The sequence below is a fragment of the Scyliorhinus canicula genome, chromosome 13, assembly GCF_902713615.1.
Source record: "Scyliorhinus canicula chromosome 13, sScyCan1.1, whole genome shotgun sequence".
NCBI lineage: Eukaryota > Metazoa > Chordata > Chondrichthyes > Carcharhiniformes > Scyliorhinidae > Scyliorhinus > Scyliorhinus canicula.
Genome location: NC_052158.1, coordinates 130,754,604 through 130,777,086, shown reverse-complemented (window position 1 = coordinate 130,777,086; position 22,483 = coordinate 130,754,604). Strand labels below are relative to the sequence as shown.

Sequence of the window (22,483 nt, the reverse complement as noted above, 5' to 3'; positions counted from 1 at the left end):
TGGGATTTACGCCGGCCCCGGGCGATTGTCCGACCCTGCGGGGGGTTGGAGAATTTTGCCCCAGGAATGTGGAAATGAATTCTGCCAACTTCACTAGGACATTATGGGCTGCTTCCTTTGAGGTTAATGGCAAATGCCGTCACTTCGCCACTGACAGCAAAATTAAGACCAGCGACAAGGGGGGAAACCCAAAGAGGAAATAACACTTCGGCTGGAATTCTCCGGCTGGTCGCTGCCGGCGGGATGCTCTGGTCCCGCCGGCAGCATGCCCCCACCCGTGGGTTTCCCGGCAGCGTGGGGTGGTTTCAATCAGAATTCCCATCGACAGCAGCAGGAGCAGTGAATTCAAGCGCCTGTGAATGGCGCCCCGCCTCCCATTGCCGAGGAACACGCGGCTGGGAGGCCGGTGGATATCGCCCTTAATCAGTGGAGGAAGGGAAGAAAGAATAATTAAGGAATAACTGGAAAATATCTAAGACAGCTATTTCTTCATGGTCTGGACACTATAAGCTGCACGGTGGGACTTGCAGATAGTCTGTAATTTTCCTACAATCAGAGTGACCTTCATCGGATCATTTGTTTTGACTCTAGTGAGATTATTCCTGTATTTGATTTCATAATCAGTTCTGTCATTTTGCAATTGTTTATTCTCGGTCATGTGATATTTCCATTGATTTCTTCCCAACCCCAGAGCATTTAATGCAGTCCGCTGCATGAGCTTTTACTGCCAGTTCTGTCAGCGTTACAGTGAGGTCAGAGTTTTAAACTGTCTGAACTTATTTTTTTTGCCAGCGTACTTTCCCAACCAACATGAAGTTATTTCTTGCACTAGTCATCTGTCTGCAGCTGTTTACATCTTGGGCTATGCCATTAAACACTTATGTAGCAGTCGCCTGCAATGGGCAAGAAGCTCTAGCTATGGCAGAATTGGCAGTGGATCACATCAATATAGACCGAAAGCACGGATACAAGTTAAGCCTGGACAGAATAGAAAACGCCCAGGATATGAGTGGGGTATGTATGCAAGCTAGAATTGCTGACCAGTTTAACTCCCTTGGCTGCTGATGCTACAAATTCATGAGTAGAAAGAGTTATATTGGGAGGAAATGTTGGTTCTCGGATTCACTGGGATAGTGAGGATATGGGTGGAGGAGTGGGGATGATGGAGTAACCCAGTTTGATTTTCTACAGCCTGAGGGAGTGCCTCTCATCCTCCCACCCTGCAGAAACAGAATGAAACTTATCCTTCGACTCCTCTTCGATCCAGTCGTGGATTGATGCACAGTGCATGCCACGGCCAGTTCCATTCTGAAATGTCCCCAGGGGCCGACCGACATAATGAAACCCTGATTTTAATATTTAAATTTACAGTGTGCCCTCTGCAGATGGCCACCTGAGTTGTCTATTTGGAGGTCTGCAGTGGTCTGGAGACGGCCCTGAGGGAAACAGTGTGGTGAATTTGTCCGCACCATTCCCTGTTCGTGACTCCACTTATTTTTGCCAGGCAAGGTGGCCCAACCCACAGTGTCACATTACTCATCGAACAGGATGCATTTTACCTACCCTTTGGGATAGGCTGGGGAGGAGGGGGGAGCCTCATGGGATGGCAGGATGGAGCGGGGAGGGTTATCGTCTTCCCTCCGCCATCACCCGCGTGCCACCCAGAAGCCGTTTGAGCCACTTAAGTGACCAAAAATGGGCCTCACCCTACCTCTGCTGGAATTCAGTGGGGAGGAGGGGGAGGGGGAGGGGGGGGGGGGGGGGGGCTACCGCTGCATGGAGAGAAGAGAGACCTGCTAGGTACACCCTGGTGTTCTCCCAGTGGGCTCGGGGTGAGAGCAACACCACTGTGTGCCCTCACCAACACCCTTCACCCTGATTGGGACCTGCCTGGAAAGTTGTATGACTCTATAAGTGAAGGGAAGGATCATAATGAGTGATTATTCTATGCATGCTCAGTGCAATGCTGGCAGAAAATTAACTTAGATGCTGCTGCTGGTTTGAATGATTTCAGTTTCCAGCTAGTCTGCGCCAGCCTTGGTGACCGAGGTGGCAAAGGGCATCCACAGGGTTACAGGGCTCTCCAGAAAAATACTCCGAAGGCAGTTGGAGCAGATGGGACTCCAGCTACAATGCAACATATGGGCCTGAATCACCCGGCCTTCACTCCTGTCCCTGGACATTACTTTCAGTACAAAGATTCACATGTCTTCTGTGCAAAAAACATTGCATTGAAATATTTCACAGAATGTTCAAGTAGTTCATCTGTCCCTGTTTCAGTGTTTGCTTCTACCATGGTTTGCCGTGGCGATAGTGTAGGGGTGTGGTATTTATTTTCTAATTTCCTGTTTCTTCACTTGGAGAAGAAAATGTGGTGGCAGCTTACAGCTGTTCTGTGATCCTGGTGATTCACCTGCGATGATTGCTGTGTTTCTGCTGGAGGGTGAAATGGTCTTGTTGTTACTGTCGGTTACTCTGTCTTTACCAAATGGCTACTCTAGTTTCTTACCTACTTCTTTGGCTATCCTCTGAGCCAATTGGCTGGCAGACACGTTCATACCTACCTCTTCCAGTTAATAGGAAGAAAGTGTCAGCTTATCCCGTGCAAAGATGAATGGTATTTCAGCCAGAAGTGAAATAAAACATCAAGAATGAGGGGGAAAATGAGTAAGTCACTCATAAAATAATGCAATGTCAAATGGATACCTGAGTTATAATATTATCGATGTTACTGAACTAATTAAAAACTGTTTGCATGCAGCTAAATGTACTGTATGAGTACCGATACACACAGAGTCAAATAATTACATTACAATAGCAATACATTGAGAATATTTTAATATTCTTATTCCATATTGAGTACTTATCAACTATTTCCTTTTTAGGCCAATGGGACGACTCTCCACTTTTTAGATATTGATGTCCGAGAGACAAAATGCCATGTGCTGAGCCGTAAACCACTCAAGGACTGTGAAATCCGATCGTTCAGGGACGTTGTGAGTATTCTTCCCTTAAACGCCAATAAATGCATTGAAGTCATATTCAGACTTTAGGACGAGATTATTGTTCCATTCTGTGGGTTATAGCGGGAAACTGGTTGTAGGGTTCCAAGCATGGGTGTCACGTGGCACCCATGGGTGTCCCTTCACAGATGTGTCTCGTGTATTCCCAGGGAACATCAGGAATTTTGCCCTATGTGTTCTTAAAAGGTCACAGCAGAATTCTCACCAAAGGTGAGCTGAATGAGTAGATTTTCCCACCTGCTGTGGAAATAATAGCAGGCAGGACAGAACATTTGACAGACCATTTAGAGGTCCGTGACCTTGGGTGACAATTTCCAGTCTTGGGGTGGACGCAACCAGAAAACCCCGCCCGATATTGTTCAGGGCAGCATGGTAGCATGGTGGTTAGCATCAATGCTTCACAGCTCCAGGGTCCCAGGTTCGGTTCCCGGCTGGGTCACTGTCTGTGCGGAGTCTGCATGTCCTCCCCGTGTGTGCGTGGGTTTCCTCCGGGTGCTCCGGTTTCCTCCCACAGTCCAAAGATGTGCGGGTTAGGTGGATTGGCCATGCTAAATTGCCCGTAGTGTCCTAAAAAGTAAGGTTAAGGGGGAGTTGTTGGGTTACGGGTATAGGGTGGATACGTGAGTTTGAGTGGGGTGATCATTGCTCGGCACAACATCGAGGGCCGAAGGCCTGTTCTGTGCTGTACTGTTCTAAATTCTAAAGATGTGAACAATGGTAAAAACCAGCAAAGGCCCCATATTTCGATGAGGCAAACATGAGGTTGATTATCTTTTTTTACCAGAGCACGTGGATCCCTTAGAAACTCAGGTGATTTAAAGTGGGTATTTTTGGGACCGCGAACCTCTGAGGCGTAAGTTGCCCGCCCATAGATACTCCATGTCAGTATTTGGGATTGGGCTAGCATGGTGCACAAGGCTCATTGTCACTCATATCTTTAAAGAGACTCGTTTTGAGATGGGCATTTTAAAGGCCAAATTAAAGAACACTCACGAAGAATATGTTTCTGTGTTTGGTGTGCAGTAAAATACACTGAAAAGATACGGTAAACATTTTGTTCACCCATCCTCAGTTACTTCATTCATCAGTGAAAATCAGTAAGCTATTATTACTGATGTGGTGCCAAGAACAAAATGGTTTGCCCTGTTAATTGCCAGATGGGAAAATTGCAAAGTAGAACGATAACATTATGGGTCACCGTTGTCTAAAATATTTGCAATGTTACAAACTGGCTGTGAAAAATGGTAGTGTATTGGTAATGTCACTGGTTTAGTGATCCACTGGTACTGGGGCCAAGGGTTCAATCCCACTATCACAGTTGGTGGAATTTAAATTGAATTAATTAATCTGGAATATAAAACTACTCTCACTGATGGGGACCGTGGGTGGTTCCCCCCCACTGATGGGGACCCCCTCGCCCCCCACAAAGGACCTCTCCAACAGAAGTGCCAGGGTACTGCCTGGGCATGACCCTCTCCCCAACCCTCCCTTCCTCATGGGATATGTACCTTCCTGTGCACCCTCAGCAGGGGCCATGTGTCAGCACCCCCTTTATCAGGACCTGTGGCAAACCTCGCCGATATGGTGTCATGTCGGTGGTGGTGGGGTGGAGGGGTGTGGGGGGTTCCGGAATGGCCTAGGAAGCTACTCAGTACAAGACAATATGGCTGATAAATGCCGGCCTGGACAGTGACCCTCACATCCTGTAAACGAATACAAAACCAAACCAGCCCTCAGAGGTGGCTGAGTAAACCACTCAGCTTATAGATAGTTAGGGGCGAGCAATAAATGCTGGATTTGATCCCATGCAAGAATAAATAGACAAGAGTATTATATATGTTAATATTAAGCCTCTTTGCCAGCTGTTAGCACCTTTGTTAATGTACCAGATGTAATTTACAGATGGTAATATCACAATTTGTTATTTCTGGATTTAGTGCTCTCGGCATTTGACTCATATTCCATCGAAAACGGGCCAAAACCCTGCACATACCCAATATTTGAGATCAAAGTATGACCCACCCCAAGTGACTGCACAATACTGTACATTCTACACCTATGTAAAACTATTTTTGCCTCTTTGTCACCTTAGAAAGTAGATGGAGATTGTAAAATGGTCGTCGAGACCAAAGTCGGAGCTCCTGGTCACGTGGCAGGCTACAAGTGTGAAATATCTCCAGGTATTTACCTTTTGTTAAACTGATAGATTAACTCACAATTCAGAGATGTATACCGACAGCAGATGTGTAACGCTAAATGGAAGTTTTACTAGTGAAAAGTTACTGTTACACTTACAACACCATAGGCCGTTGTCACTGTTGGTTCTGTTAACTGAATTTGGGTTAACTGAATTTGAACCATTTGGGTTTTTTTGATGGTTGGAAAGAAAACTGCTTAACACACGATTTTACTAATTTTAGTAGGTGCTCTAAAATGTTCACTTTAATTCCTATGGAATGAGTATCCTAGTGATATGAAAGAAGACAAAGCCCTGATAATCAGCTTTGAACTGGAATTGAGAGCCATTTAAACAGTTGAAACAGTGTAGGGAAAGCCAGGACATCTGATAACTGAACAATGTTACTGAGGAATGGAGTACAGCAGAGTGAGGAAGACCAGGTTTACTGACGAGGAGATGGATGCCCTTCTGGGAGCAGTCAGGGAGGGGAGGAACATTCTGTATGAGATTAATGGCCACTGCTGATGCAGCACGATTGGGCAGATGTATTCCAATCAATGAGGGCAGTGTCCAGATCTGCAAGAGCTTGAAAGACATCAGAAAAAGTGATCTGACCGTAAGAAATCTGACGAGGTAAGGCACCAATACTGTCCGAAATGACAAAAGCCGCCCCATCGACATGTGCAAGAAAGTCACCTGTGCTAACAATTTGATACCTTGATAGTAAAAGATGCTAAGTACCCCTGCCACAATAGGTCCAGGAAAGCCAAGGGATGTTTTATCTGAATGGTGATCCTTGGGATGTATGCTTTAATTTGAATTCAGAAATTCATATGGCAACCTGTGTGCATAGCAACAATTCCTAAAGGACTTCACACAAGAAAGCTGTAGAGCACGACAACATTTTAATTTGCTCCCACTACTTTCAATATCTCTGCCCTGCTTTCAATTGGCAAGAAAGGGCACAAACAAGAGATAATAAAGAAATTTAAGCCATTGATTCCACTCTTGAAATCATTGTCGGAGAATGAATTGAGGAGGCACAGTATTGAGAGGCTTTCCTTGATTTCAGGGCATACGTCAAAATTCAAGTCAAGTTGGTCCGATGACTGATTATCACGGCATACAAATTCAATTGGAAGAACGGTAAATTTGAAAGTAGAGCTTAAAGATAGTAGTTTGGGGACAACATTTTGACATCTTTGTTCTCTTCTCCTTTCTTAGGATGGAATGGCAAAACTGCTGCCACTGCCAGTATCTCTGAGCAAGCCAGCGTCTAACGGCACCATTACCACCTCTGCTAATCACCAGCTCAGCTGCACAAAACCGTAGCGAGATGGAGAGGTAATGCAGTTGAGTCACAGGGCTGGTGAGGAGGAGCAAGTGGTAAAAGCTGCTGTAGGCTAATCTCCTGTTGGCCAATGGCCCAGATCCAGTGCCTAGGGATTTCAAACCTTGCACAGCCTGCTTCGAAAGGAGATATGCGCAGGATCAATATAAGCCATTTAGGTTGATTCCAAATGAACCACAACGTTCTGGGGAACAATATGGAGGAGCCCACTACCTAGATTGGCATAGAATAGTTGACTGCACTGGAACTTATCTGGCAGAATATCACAATCCTGTAGCATGTGCTGCAACCCTGAGCTCAAGTCACAGGCATAGCAGCTGCATCTAGCATCCATTTTCAGCGTTGCTTTAGAAATCTTGGCTTCCATCATAAAGACCGTGACTTGACCAGCTTCAGCATGCCAGGAGAGGCAACCTTGAGACAGATTCACAGACCTCAAAATGGCTCATAGTTCTGTTCTCAGGTAGACCAGTGAACAAGTTGAGGGAGTGTCCAGCAGCAGGGGAATGCCTGGAGTAAGAGGGGACCAGGCAGTCGCACATCAAGTCCATCAAACATCAATGCACAAGTGATAGTGGATGGGCAGTGGGCAATTCAGTTAACTGCAAAGCATTGACATAGCTAATTCAAATCGCAATCATTGCATTATAAAGTGCAAGGAAGTATAAGGCTTTTAGAATCTCACCCTGCAGCAGACTCCATACACTTCTTTGCTGATGATAGTTGGTTAGGTGCTGTACTCCAATCACAATCCACAAGCACAAAAGAGGAACATTTAAATCATGCTAACAGCATTCACTGCACTGCACAATGGACTCAACAGCTATAGTGCACTGATTTGAAAATTGTTACAATAATGCATAACTGCAGCAAAATATGGCATCAGATGGTATTTGAGAAACTTGACAGGAAAGAGTAGAGGAAGGTGAATTCTGTACAGTTGATTAGATGCAGCTGTGGCATTTATTGGAAGGCATCCTTTATCAGTGCAAGGATCATGACCTTTTCTTTCTGCATTGTTAGATCAGCAGTTCATTGTCATATTTATCCTTTTATCTATCATGACTTTGTCATCCAGTTCTTGCGTTCACATGGCAGGGGTAATTGTTCATAAGACCCTTGCATGAGGGGTTATTATGAAAGATATTTCCTGATCAATCCGATTTCTGAAGCTTCAACATCCTAAGGGTATATTAGATAGTCACTTTGGTTGGAGCATGAGCTTCATTGTGTGTGCACTCTGCTTCTGGTAGAGGCTGTGATGAGACATGACTGCAATGGAACTCTTTTTGTTTCCCTCTACACATAAGGTTGGCTTTAGATGATTCCACAAAATGAAGCTGTTGCAGGAGCTATTGGGAAAACACGTATCAACATACAATTCAATCAATGACCTCCTGAACTCTGGGAAAGCTGGCTGATTTGTAATAATTGTACTTTCTTGTGTTGTTTCTGTCATTCAGTGGCAGAAATGATGAAAATAGTTGACCATGCTGAATAATGCATTTGGGATTTCCTGGATAACAACTGTGAACAGTGGGAGTGAGATCTTCCTGCTGTTCACACCGACGGTGGGATCTTCCGGTCCCTCCACTGTCAATGGGATTTCCCATTGAATCCACCCCGTGTTGTCAGGAAACCCACGGCAGGGATGTGCCTTTGGCCAGAAATCCCAGCCTGAATACCACTTCAAATAACCCCTTCCATTTTCGGCAAAGTACATAAAAATTGAGAGCCAAGGTGATTTTGATGGCAAGGAGAGCCATGTTTGGACGTTTCCTTTTCTGAAAGAGATGGCAAAGATCTAGCGCACTGATTCGAAAATTTGCTAAACCTCAACCATCTTAGATATTTCTTTTCCATCATTTCACCTATCTATGCCTGTGATGGTAGACCCAATGATTTGCTTACTGCCAGATCCAGATGTGCTTCATGTGTCAGCTGACCTGAGGCAGAATTTTGTGCCTTCTGCTGGCCTTCCTCCACCAATTGCAGTCCTGGTGGAGTAGATATCGGCTTCAAATGAGAAATGAGAACTTTTTACCTTGACAACACAGTTGTAAAATCTTCACCACACAAACCACAGTGGCTCAAGATGTGAGTTCATCTTTTTCAAGGGCAATTGGGAACGGCAATAACGGCCAGCAATGCCCATTTCCCAGGAATGAACTATTTTGCCCTGGTCAGAGTTCTAACTCAATTATTCTGCAATGCTTGGTTGGAATGTGCATGTATAAGGACAGAATTGGATTTAAGCAAATTACTGCGGATGCTGGAATCTGAAACGAAAGGGACAATGCTGGAAAATCTCAGCAAGTCTGGCAGCATCTGTAGGGAGAGAAAAGAGCTAACGTTTCGAGTCCAGTGACTCTTTGTCAAAGCTTTGTCAAACCGGCACTGTGAGCTTCTTCTGCCCTCTTGCGCGTTTTCTGTTTCCCAGGCTATCCCAAATAAAAATCGAAGTTCTGGCAGCGTGCCCAGGAAACACATACTATTCTGTGGTGGGGAAAACTTTTCATTAGTGAAACCAACTGTTAGCTGACAATGCTGATGCTGTTGTTGGGCAAAATGGGATGATGTGCATTGCGGCCACTTTGCTGTCAAATAACAGTGCCTGTTGACTACATCCTGACCTGTTTCCCCCTCTGGTGCTGGCTGCTGCTGGCATTGTAGCCTCAGTTGTTGACAGCTGAGAGCTCTCCTTTGTTGCATCCTCTTCCTGTTCCTGACTTTGCAGGAATGTTGGGTGTATGAGTCCCACAGGTATTCCAGCAATTGAACTGTATGATGAAGGCAGCCAGTGAGATGAGGTCATGTATGTCCATGGATTTCACTATTGGATCTGATGAGAAGTGAGATTTTCACCTCCTTTCATTGGCCCAAACCAAAACTCCACCCGACCTCTTCCACTCCTTGAGGTACATGATCCCAATCCACACGCACAAAACCCCTCTCCCCTCAATCCTGACTTGCCCATTGCTGGTCCCGTGTCTCCATGTAATCTCTCATTCTCCAGCTCCTCTCCTTTCTGCTGCAGAGCTCAGCGAAGAAAACCTCAGAACTTACACACAACTGCATAAACCTGGCTGGGACATGGCACCTTTAAACAAATGTGAACCCGATCCCTTGAGATTCTCATGTGCCGCAGGCTTTATTTTTAAGGTAGAAGGTAATGATAAAAAGTGTCACGCTATAAGTGTTCATGGTATGCAAATGTATTACAAGTGCACACCTGCGATAGGATGGGGGAAGCATGACCCATGGCAAACTCACTGCTAACTAATCCTGACACCTCAACCCGCAGGCGTGGAAATGAAATTTTCCGCATATTTAAGCCACCCCACTCACAGCATTTACAACTCTCGTGGTCTCCATAAAATCCCCCTGTTCATGTGCAGTGAGGTTTCCATAGGAATCTGCATGGAGTCAGTGAAAATGCCAGTTCTGAGCATGTGTGAGGGACAATTAATTACGTGCTCACAAACTATTTGCCTTTGTGAGGGTTTTAATTCTGTCATTAATGATCACACTTTGAAATAATAGTGCTGCACCCATTAGCGTCTGTAACAGGCAGAGAGAAATGGGGGATTTTCTTTTTAATGACTGTATCCTCTAATATTTTACAGATTCAGCTGACGATGTTGCTGAAAAATGTCTTGACTGTCCACACCTAATACTTGCAAATAGCACTGGAGCTCAACATGCTGCACAGGTCTCACTTGAAGAATTCAATAAAAAAAGCAACCACATGCACACCTTTAAACTTGAAGAAATAACACGAGCTACCACAAAGGTTAGTCAAAAAGGTTGAAACTTTTTCTATAGTTTTCATTGTCTTCACAGTCCTACTGGTGAAAAGCTAAGTGCAAGGCCTATGAGTCCTAGCATGGTCTGAAGCAGATACACTTAACTTGCCCTTGGGCCACCAGGATAAGAGGAAAAGAGTTCAGGCAAGGTCTCCTATCCTGATTGCATTTCAATGATTACTGCTAGTAAGTGCCAATATATGAATGGGACTCAGCTCTGATGTTGCTTTCCCAACATGTTGAGGTACTGGAGGGATGTGGACACTCATTGAAACACGTCAGAATGAGTTAGTGCCTTTGGAAAAGTAGAGCTGAGATAAAGGGTAGAGTAATCAGACCACAATCCATGTTATCAAGGGAAATTTGTCTGAATTCACCAGGTGGCACAGCGTTTAGCACTGCTGCATCACAGCGCCAGGGACCCGAGTTTGATTCCGACCTCAGGTGACTCTCTGTGGAGTTTGTACATTCTTCCCATGTCTGCGTGGGTTTCCCCCTGGTGCTCCGATTTCCTCCCACAGTCCAAAGATGTGCAGGCTAGGTGGATTGGCTTTGCTAAATTGCCCCGAGGTGGGGTTACAGGGATAGGGTGGGAGATTGGGCTGAGGTTGGGTCTTCTTTCGGGGGGCCGGTGCAGACTCGATGGGCCAAATGGCCTCCTTCTGCACTGTAGGATTTCAATGATCCCAGATCGATGCATGGAACTGATATGGAATTCATTTGGATAGTCAGGTTATTTCCTAATGTTTGTGAATTTCAGCGTAAAAATTGATTTCCCCCGATTGGATTTGGGTGGTTACCCCAGTGATGTGGTGGGCAATCCTTCTCGGAACTTCACGGGTAAGCATTTGCATGGCAATTGCAAGAAGCAGAAACTTCCTCACTGCCCTGCACTGTGAACCATCTGAAAATATAATTTAAATTGCAAACTTTGGATGATTCTGCCAGGATTACATCAGTGGTTCCCAGAAAAATATAGAAGAATTAGAACCTCTACTAACTTCTGGGTGACTATTGCAAAGACTCAGACCCACCCCATCCTGGGAACTCGCCCCATACTCCAATCCTGTCAGGGATTTCACGCCTACCCCCCTCGGTATTCTTCACCACTTCAACACCCCATGGTTGATCCCATCCGCACCAGACTACTCACAGCCCGACCCCTCCAAACCCACCCCAACACTCCTCATCTAACCTGAGCTCTACCTAGCAGGCCAGACCTGATCCCCTGCCCCTGTTCTCGAGATATGACCTGACCCCCAGTCCCTGAGCAAACCGGACTCCCACCCACAAGCCCAACCTTCCTTACATGACCCAAATGTACTCCTCTACATAACGGACCCATTCCGACTCAACCAGACAACCCCTCAACACCCTGACCTTTGACAACTCCCCCAAGATATGGAGATGCCAGCGTTGGACTAGGGTGAGCACAGTAAGAAGTCTTACAACACCAGGTTAAAGTCCAACAGGTTTGTTTCAAACACTAGCTTTTGGAACACTGCACCTTCCTCAGGTGAATGAAGAGGTATGTTCCAGAACCAAAGTCAAAGATGCAAGACGATACTTTGAATGCGAAAATTTAAAGACTTAGTTACCTGCAAATGCTCGCATTCAAAGCTAGTGATCCGAAACAAACCTGTTGGACTTTAACCTGGTGTGGCAAGACTTCTTACTGAACTCCCCCAAGGTCCAATTCTATCCATCCTCTCTGATGTCCAATTCCATCCTGGTCCTCCCAAGGTCTGACCCTCTCCCCACACCGAGGTCCAACCCCCAGCCCCCAATGTCCGAAACTCCACCTTCTCCAACCCCATGAACTCTTGGCCCACACCCCAAATCCTATCCATTTACCTCTGGCACTTACCCTTTCCCTGCTCTGTCAATTTCAATCAGACCTCAAAACCTACCTGGTTTTATGATGGCTAGTGCAGAAAGCCTCTGCTGGACTTTGACATTGGGCTTCGGAGATAGATGCACTGCCTGGATCTTGCCTGGCCTGAGACAGAAGATCTGAGGCAGGCAAGGAAGAAATGGCTAAGTGGGAAGGCAGTGGCAATCCGATGCCAATGCCACTCTGAGGTAGTTACGGACAAATGGTTTGGAACCTCATTCATAAAAGTCTCTGTTGAAAGAGATGAAAATATTACAGCGGTATCTGTTTTGTTGGGTTTGACTGCTATTAGTTTAACACGTCCATCAATTCAACCTGCTTTTAGCTTCACCAATGCAGCATAGGGCCTGAATTTACCCTTGGCATGTTTTTGCTTCCCACTATAGGGGCTTGTTTAGCACAGGGCTAAATCGCTGGCTTTGAAAACAGGCCAAGGCAGGCCAGCAGCACGGTTCAATTCCCGTACCAGACTCCCCGAACAGGCGCCGGAATGTGCGACTCGGGGCTTTTCACAGTAACTTCATTTGAAGCCTACTTGTGACAATAAGCGATTTTCATTTCACTTCACCCTCCGAAAACCCGCTAACTCCGATTGTCCTATAGCCATTGCACACTCGAACAAATGGCTGCCGGTGTAATTTCTGCCCCTCATTTGGGAGGAAGTCCAGCCTTAAAGAACTGCCAGCCAATCTGGCCAACAGTTGGCCACTTGAAGGCATTAATTAAGGCAAGAGAGAGCTTTCCGCTCGAGGCCTTGCCTGCCCCAGTATGAAGTCATTGCATAGTCAGGGAGGGCTGGAACCTGAAGAGAATCCCATTCCTTCAATTTTACGCTCCCTCACCACCTAAAACCCGCCGGAGGGGGAGCATGGAATTCAGGCCCAGTTTCTCAATCTCGCCAATTGATTGTACTGCTACTTTGTAGGGCAGAAAAAAAATTCAGGATCTAGTACTGCTTTCTGATAATTCTGGCAAAAATTAAAATTTGCAATCACAATAGAAGCAAGAATTGACTCACAATTGACATTTTCTTTGAACACTACTGTGCCATGTGTTTCAGGGTCTTGGGACTCCAGTGTTGGTGGAATATGTTATCCGGGAGACACCATGTCGCAAAGGCAGTCTTGCGTGCCCGCTAATTCTCCTTACAAATCCTGTGAGTACATTGAAGTCAAAATAGATAATGCAGACTGAGTTACAGATTATAACCAAATTGCAATATTTTGGTGGTTTATTAATAGAATAATAGATATTTAGCTATCTGCAAAATGATTGAGAGTTGTTGCTTAATTTATTTACTCATGGGTACTGGGAATGTATAAACTTTAATGTAACAAAGGAGTTCAGATGGATTGGGTAAAAAACAGTGAAAACCTAGTAGTGATCTAGCCAAATCAATGGGTTTAAACAGTTCAATTAGCGAATTCTTGCATCTCCAGGTTGATTCAGAGGCACTAACTCTGTGGTTTGCAGGGGATTCACTGAGCGTGCTGTGGACGTTAATGGGCAAGACTGTAGCTTTGAGAACCATGCACACTGATGTTGTCAAAAGCCTTTGTGCCCATACTTGGCTTTACACCTCGGTGTCATTATTGTAGTTAAATGCCTATCAGATCCTTGTAAGAAATGTTTCAATTTAAGCAGGTTGGCTGATCTCTGCCAGTGGGCTGAGCTGATGTCAATGTGGTAAATGTTGTTACACTTAATCTACTGACGTGAATATTACCTGCTGATTGATACCAGTTGATGCATTAGTTAATTGGGAGAACCAGGTTATTCTGGCCTCATTTACTGACTTAAATCTTGGAGCTCCAACATTATGCATGAACCTGATACATGTGCCTATGGCTTATATTATATGGCTGTTACCTTGTGTTACTGGGGGTGGCGCCGTAGCACAATGGTTAGCACTGTTGATTCACAGCTCCAGGTCCCAGGTTTGATTCCTGGTTTGAGTCACTGTCTGTGCGGAGTCTGTACGTTCGCCCTGTGTCTGCCTGGGATTCCTCCGGGTGCTCCAGTTTCCTCCCACAAGTCCCGAAAGATGTGCTGTTAGGTAATTTGGACATTCTGAATTCTCCCTCAGTGCACCCGAACAGGCGCCGGAGTTTGGTGACTGGGAGACTTGCACAGTAACTTCATTGCTGTGTTAATGTAAGCCTGCTTATGACAATAAATATTATTATTATTATCATTATGATGAATCATCTGTCAAAATAATGAATCAAGTCCATGCAGGTAGGTAGATACAGAAGTAGCATTAATTCAAGTTATTTTTGCTGTGCCTTGAATAGATTTCAGTGAGTTCTGATTTGGCAAATCTAATCTATACATTTTGCTCCATATTTGGAACCAGTGGTATCAATACAATGTGAAAACTCAGTTAATGATTAGTTTTAACAATAAATTAGAGCTACGCTACTTAAGAAGGAAATCAGAATCATACAACGAGTATTTGAAATCAGAAATTCAGTTCCCACAAAGACCCTGAATGCTGGGTCAGTTTAAAAGTTTAAAGCTGAGATTGATTGATGTTTATTTGGTAAAACTGTCAAGGGATACAGGACACCGGTGGACACATGGAATTGAGGTACAGGTTAGTCATGATCTGATTCAATGGTGGAACTGGCTTGAAGGGCTGAATGGCTAGTCCTGTTCCAGTGTTTCCATGTTCTTATATATTCCAAATGCATTGAACTCTGTGTTTAGTGGTAAGTTTCCCTTAATTGGATGATTTAATAGATTAGCAACAGCCCCAAGCAGTGGGATTGGTCACTGCGGTAGTGTTTACCTCAGAATGGATCCAACTATTGTTGTTTATGAATATCACAGTAATGTTGTCCCTTGGGCAGCACGGTGGCCTAGTGGTTAGCACATCTGCCTCACGGCGCTGAGGTCCCAGGTTCGAATCCCGGCTCTGGGTCACTGTCCGTGTGGAGTTTGCACATTCTCCCCGTGTCTGCGTGGGTTTCGCCCCCACAACCCAAAAAAATGTGCAGAGTAGGTGGATTGGCTACGCTAAATTGCCCCTTAATTGGAAAAAATAATTGGGTAATCTAAATTTAAAAATAAAATTAAAAAAAAAAAAGTAATGTTGTCCCTTTGGGCAGCATTCACAGGGAGCGAGAGATACGAGACTAAAGCCTTGTCAGCTGGAACCTCAAAATCATACTCCCTGCAAAAATAGCTGCCCACTTGCAGCATGGGACAATTTAGCGCCATCAGACACTTTCATCATTATATTTGTTTCTGTGATTTTCTTTATTGTAGGATCGTGGATTCTGTGCATCTACTGTCACTCCTCTGAATTCTACTGGTGAGACAATTGACATAGCTTGTGAGCTCTACAGCACAAAGGTAATGCCCTAGTCTTCAGTGTGCTACATATAGAGACCAAAGTTTACACAGGATTATGGCGACAGGCCTACACTTAAACACACCACATCATCTGCAGCAGATATTATATCAATAAAGTTTACTACCTGCTTAACATTATTCATAAAGCTCAAGTCGCCACAGCTTAGGATGAATATATTGACTTTGGAGGGGGTACAATACAGATTATGAGGTCAACTTGAATAAACATGCCATACACTCTGCTGAGTGTAATTGTTTGATTTAATCAAACTATTTCAAATGTTAAAATGGATGCTGAGTAAATATTTCCATTGATGGGGGATTCTGAAACAAGGGACACATTCTTAAAACTAAAGCTCAACCATTTAGGAAGCACTTCCACACATAACTGACAGGTGTCCAGGAAGCTTTTCTAACGCAGTATGCAGATTGTCCGACCAGAGGGGAGGCCATTTTGGATTTGGTACTTGGTAATGAACCAGGGCAGGTGATAGATTTGTTAGTGGGGGAGCATTTTGGAGGTAGTGACCACAATTCTGTGACTTTCACTTTCGTAATGGAGAGGGATAGGTGCGTGCAACAGGGCAAGGTTTACAATTGGGGGAAGGGTAAATACAATGCTGTCAGACAGGGATTGAAGTGCATAAATTGGGAACATAGGCTGTCAGGGAAGGACACTAGTGAAATGTGGAACTTGTTCAAGGAACAGGTACTGCGTGTCTTTGATATGTATGTCCCTGCCAGGCAGGGAAGAGATGGCCAAGTGAGGGAACCATGGTTGACAAGAGAGGTTGAATGTCTTGTTAAGAGGAAGAAGGAGGCTTATGTAAGGCTGAGGAAACAAGGTTCAGACAGGGCGCTGGAGGGATACAAGATAGCCAGGAGGGAACTGAAGAAAGGGATTAGGAGAGCTAAGAGAGGGCATGAAAAATCTTTGGCGGGTAGGATCAAGGAAAATCCCAAGGCCTTTTACACATATGTGAGAAATATGAGAATGACTAGAGCGAGGGTAGGTCCGATCAAGGACAGTAGCGGGAGATTGTGTATTGAGTCTGAAGAGATAGGAGAGGTCTTGAACGAGTACTTTTCTTCAGTATTTACAAACGAGAGGGGCGATATTGTTGGAGAGGACAATATGAAACATACTGGTAAGCTCGAGGAGATACTTGTTAGGAAGGAAGATGTGTTGGGCATTTTTTGAAAAACTTGAGGATAGACAAGTCCCCCGGGCCTTATGGGATATATCCAAAGATTCTATGGGAAGCAAGAAATGAAATTGCAGAGCCGTTGGCAATGATCTTTTCGTCCTCACTGTCAACAGGGGTGGTACAAGGGGATTGGAGAGTGGCGAATGTCGTGCCCCTGTTCAAAAAAGGGAATAGGGATAACACTGGGAATTACAGGCCAGTTAGTCTTACTTCGGTGGTAGGCAAAGTAATGGAAAGGGTACTGAGGGATAGGATTTCTGAGCATCTGGAAAGACACTGCTTGATTAGGGATAGTCAGCACGGATTTGTGAGGGGTAGGTCTTGCCTTACAAGTCTTATTGACTTCTTTGAGGAGGTGACCAAGCATGTGGATGAAGGTAAAGCAGTGGATATAGTGTACATGGATTTTAGTAAGGCATTTGATAAGGTTCCCCATGGTAGGCTTATGCAGAAAGTAAGGAGGCATGGGATAGTGGGAAATTTGGCCAGTTGGATAACAAACTGGCTAACCGATAGAAGACAGAAAGTGGTGGTGGATGGCAAATATTCAGCCTGGAGCCCAGTTACCAGTGGCATCCCACAGGGATCAGTTCTGGGTCCTCTGCTGTTTGTGATTTTCATTAATGACTTGGATGAGGGAGTTGAAGGGTGGGTCAGTAAATTTGCAGATGATACGAAGATTGGTGGAGTTGTGGATAGTGAGGAGGGCTGTTGTTGGCTGCAAAGAGACATAGATAGGTTGCAGAGCTGGGCTGAGAAGTGGCAGATGGAGTTTAACCCTGACAAGTGTGAGGTTGTCCATTTTGGAAGGACAAATATGAATGCGGAATACAGGGTTTACGGTAGGGTTCTTGGGAATGTAGAGGAGCAGAGAGATCTTGGGGTCTATGTTCATAGATCTTTGAAAGTTGCCAATAAAGTGGATAGAGCTGTGAAGAAGGCCTATGGTGTGCTAGTGTTCATTAGCAGAGGGATTGAATTTAAGAGCCGTGAGGTGATGATGCAGCTGTACAAAACCTTGGTAAGGCCACATTTGGAGTACTGTGTGCAGTTTTGGTCACCTCATTTTAGGAAGGATGTGGAAGTTTTGGAAAAGGTGCAAAGGAGATTTACCAGGATGTTGCCTGGAATGGAGAGTAGGTCTTACGAGGAAAGGTTGAGGGTGCTAGGCCTTTTCTCATTAGAGCGGAGAAGGATAAGGGGCGACTTGATAGAGGTTTATAAGATGATCAGGGGAATAGATAGAGTAGACAGTCGGAGACTTTTTCCCCGGTTGGAACAAACGATTACTAGGGGACATAAATTTAAGGTAAATGTTGGAAGATATAGAGGGGATGTCAGAGGTAGGTTCTTTACCCAGAGAATAGTGGGGGTATGGAATGCACTGACTGTGGAAGTAGTTGAGTCGGAAACATTAGGGACATTCAAGCGGCTATTGGACAGGTACATGGATTAGGGTAGAATAATGGAGTGTAGATTAATTTGTTCTTAAGGGCAGCATGTAGCATTGTGGATAGCACAATTGCTTCACAGCTCTAGGGTCCCAGGTTTGATTCCGGCTTGGGTCACTGTCTGTGTGGAGTCTGCACATCCTCCCCGTGTGTGCGTGGGTTTCCTCCTGCAGTCCAAAGATGTGCGGGTTGGGTGGATTGGCCATGATAAATTGCCCTTAGTGTCCAAAATTCTATGATAATCTATGATTAACCTAGGACAAAAGTTCGGCACAACATCGTGGGCCGAAGGGCCTGTTCTGTGCTGTATTTCTCTATGTTCTATGAGTGTGCTGAAATTTTCAAGACTGAGATCAACAGATTTTAATTATGCGGGGACATCTTAAAACAAGACTTGCTTCGTGGTCGGCGGTGAGCACCCTTGTTTCAACACTGATGACAAGCTCCATGCCATTCCATGCTATCATCACTGGTTCAAAATCCTATTGGCCAATATGGGAATTGAACCCACCCTGTTGGCTTTACTCTGCATCACAAATCAGCTGTCCAGTCAAATAAATTAACTAAACCGGCCTAATCCTTATCCTGGGGGCCGGTTTAGCTCAGTCGGCTGGACAGCTGGTCTATGATGCAAAGCAACAGCGTGGGTTCAGCTCCCCCACTGGGTGAGGTTATTCATGAAGGTCTCACCTTCTCAACCTTGCCCCACAGATTAAATCACCACCAGTCAGCTCGCCCCCTCAAAGGGGAAAGCAGTTTATGACCATCTGGGGCTCTGGTGACTTTAATCCTTATCCAATAGTAATATGTGAGTACCCTCACCACATGGATTGTGGCAATTCTAAAAGGAACCTTCTCATGGATGGGTAATGATTGCTGGTCTGGCCAGCGATGTCCACATGAGCAAATATTTAAATAAAATAGCCAAGAGTGGGGAATCATTTGGTACTCCCTCATTGAATACATTGTTATTAGACTGTCCAAAGGAAAAGCTATGACAGCCTTTATTCACAATCTCAGAAGACAATTCTGGTATGGTATGATCCTGTCCCTACCTTAGCTGCCCTATTTCTTTACATTTTAGCAACCCTTACCCAGAAGAACACACTGCTGTTCTGGAGTTCTGTGATTAGGTACATTTTGGAATCCAATCTTCTGGTTTAGGAAGTGGACAACACATGATCCATACTCATTGGCTAGAGTAGGAAGCATGGTAGCATGTATTCCAGACCATTTACCAGTCTAGAATATGATATTCATGGCCTGGGTGGGTTTTCCTGATTGTAAGCACTGGAAGCAATAAGTTACTCAGATCACCCGTCACTTGTTGGAGTATAGCATGAGTTACCATACCAGTCAATCTAGTTACCTTCTCAATTGAGAGATGCATAGAATCATGCATCAGACCAAGAATCAGGTATTCTGAGGGACAGGATCTATAGGCTTTTAGATAGGCAAGGGCTAATTAGGGAAAGTCAGCATGGCTTTGTAAGGGGAAAGTCATGTCTCACAGATTTGATTGAATTTTTTGAAGGGGTAACCAAGAAGGGAGATGAGGGCAGTGCGGTCAACGTTGTCTACATGGACTTTAGCAAAGCCTTTGACAAGGTACCGCATGGTAGGTTAGTGCAAAAGGTTAAATCTCACGGAATTGAGGCGAGGTAGCCAATTGGATACAAAATTGGCTTGGCAACCGAAAACAAAGGATGGTAGTGAAGGGTTGTTTTTCAAACAGGAGGCCTGTGACCAGCGGTGTGCCTCAGGGATCGGTGTTGGGTCCACTGTTATTTGTTATATTTAGAAATGATTTGGATGAGAATGTAGGAGGCATGGTTACTAAATTTTCAGATGACACCAAGATTGATGGCATTGTGTATGGTGAAGATGGTTATATAAGATTGCAACAGGATCTTGACCAATTGGGCCAGTGGGCCAATGATTGGCAGATGGAGTTTAATTTGGGTAAATGTGTGGTGATGCGTTTTGGTAGATCAAGTCATGGCATGACCTACTCAGTTAATGGTAGGGAGTTGGGGAGAGTTACAGAACAAAGAGATTGTGGAGTACATAGGCTCATAGCCCCTTGAAGGTGGAGTCGCAGGTGAACAGGGTGGTGAAGAAGGCATTCAGAATGCTGGGTTTTATTGGTCAGAATATTGAATACAGGAGTTAGGATGTCTTGATGAAGTTGTACAAGACATTGGTAAGACCACACATGAAATACATGTTCTGGTCAATTCAGAATTCAGTTCTTGTCACCCTATTATAGGAAGGATATTGTTAAACTAGAAAGAGTGCAGAACTTGAGGGTCTGAGTTATAAGGAGAGGCTGGATAGGCTGGGACTTTTTCCCCGGAGCATAGGAGGCTTCGGGGTGATCTTATAGAGGTCTGTAAAATAATGAGGAGCATAGATAAAGTAGATAGATGACATCTTTTCCCAAAGGTACAGGAGTCTAGAACTACAGGGCATATGTTTAAAATAAGAGGGGAGAGATACAAAAGATACCAAAGGGGAAATTTATTCACACAGAGGGTGGTGAGCAATTGGAACGGGCTGCCAGAGGCAGTGGTAGAGGCAGGTACGATTTTGTCTTTTAAAAAACAGTTAGACAGTTACATGGACAGGGTGGGTAGAGGGATATGGGCCAAATGCGGGCAAGTGGGACTAGCTTAGAAACTGGGCAGCATGGACAAGCTGGGCTGAAGGGTCTGTTTCCATGCTGTAAACATCTATGACTCACTCGAATTTTCCAACCAGCACTAAAGAGAGAATACAGGAAAGAGGGAACCACTTAGAACCTATAATCTTTGCAGTGCTGGCCCATATTCTACCCAATACATGTACAAGTATACCTATATGTTTATTAAATTGACAGTAGCAACATGGAAGATCCAGCCCTCTGGAAAAGTGAACCCTCCATAATACACTGTTTGTGGCATTGTTCTAATGCAAGAAAAAGGATGTGTGTATATCGCGCGTAACATAAGTATTCAAACATCTCTTAAATTAACTAATGAATGATAATAAAAACTCAGGTCAACATTTCAAAAACAAAGAAAAGCTAACTTTCTCAGGTCCCAAATCTGAAAATACATGAAAATATATGTGCTGTGAGAATTTAGTCAATAAATAATTAAAAGCTACAATATAACTCAAATATTGTGACATTGTAGGTAGCAGAGGCTCCTGGACCTGCAGTAGAAGGGGAAGGAGGTGCTGCACCAACAGTACATGCTGAAAGCGATGCCACACTGGCACCAGAAGTGCCTGTTGATGCCACACCAGTGGTAAAAACAGAAGACTCTACTGTGGCAGCACCAGAAGATGGTAGTCATGCTCAAGGGACAGAAGACCATGATGCTCCTTCTACAGCACCAGATGCTGTAAGTGTTTCTCCAGAAGTAGAAATATCTGAAACTATTCCACCTAAACGCAAACGAGCTGCAGAGGAGTCTTCAGAATCCTCTGAAGAACTGATTTTCAACACTGGGAAACAAGTCCTCCACTTTCCTGACCTACCTGCAGATCCGATAACCTGCCCAACAATGCACAAATATCCTAAGTATCAGTGACCTGTCGTTCCAAAGAAAAAGCAAAACCATTTTTCACAACGTGGTGCAATTTTTTTACAAGTGGTTAATCACTTCAGAGCAAGGAAAATGTAATACAAAATTTCCCTTATACCCTACCTCAGGGAGATTTACAATAATAAAATGTAATTGTAAAATGTACATGGGATTTGCACAGTTGTAGTAAGTGTCATATTGAAGAAGCGACCTATTGGAAGAATGACATCTTGGCAGCGTGATTTTGTAAATCCTGTATTCTTGTAGTGTGACACCGTTACATTTAATGTGCAATAAAAGGTGTTTTAAATGAACATACTAAAGTGGGACCGTTCTTTTATGCAGTGTTGCTAAGCAAAGACGGCACTATTTTGATAAGTATTCGTAAAGGTAAAAAGAAAGGTTCGCAATTCTACTTTTCACGACTTCAGGATATTACAAGTTTTTCATTTCATTTCATTTCAAGTGAAGTCACTTCTGAAGGGCAACTATGGATGGCCAATTAATGATGGGCCTTATCCATGATATGGATGGGGCCTTATCCACCTAGAGGCTTCCGGAATACTTTACTTACCTCCATCTAAAGTGAGGACCAGTTATGTATCATCTGCGCTTTATGAGGAGTGTGCTCACAGAACTTAGCCA

At 44.4% G+C, this 22,483-nt stretch overlaps 1 protein-coding gene across 1 annotated transcript; it reads left to right on the top strand.

Moving 5' to 3' along the window:
* The first annotated feature begins 711 nt into the window (after window positions 1-711).
* On the top strand, window positions 712-22,152 carry LOC119976043 (alpha-2-HS-glycoprotein-like). Its single transcript, XM_038816150.1, has 7 exons — window positions 712-1,014; window positions 2,886-2,996; window positions 5,116-5,203; window positions 10,180-10,346; window positions 13,314-13,409; window positions 15,524-15,610; window positions 21,446-22,152. Exons 1-7 carry the CDS (start codon window positions 811-813, stop codon window positions 21,842-21,844), a joined length of 1,152 nt encoding a protein of 383 aa, XP_038672078.1. The 5' UTR covers window positions 712-810; the 3' UTR covers window positions 21,845-22,152.
* Window positions 22,153-22,483: the final 331 nt, after the last annotated feature.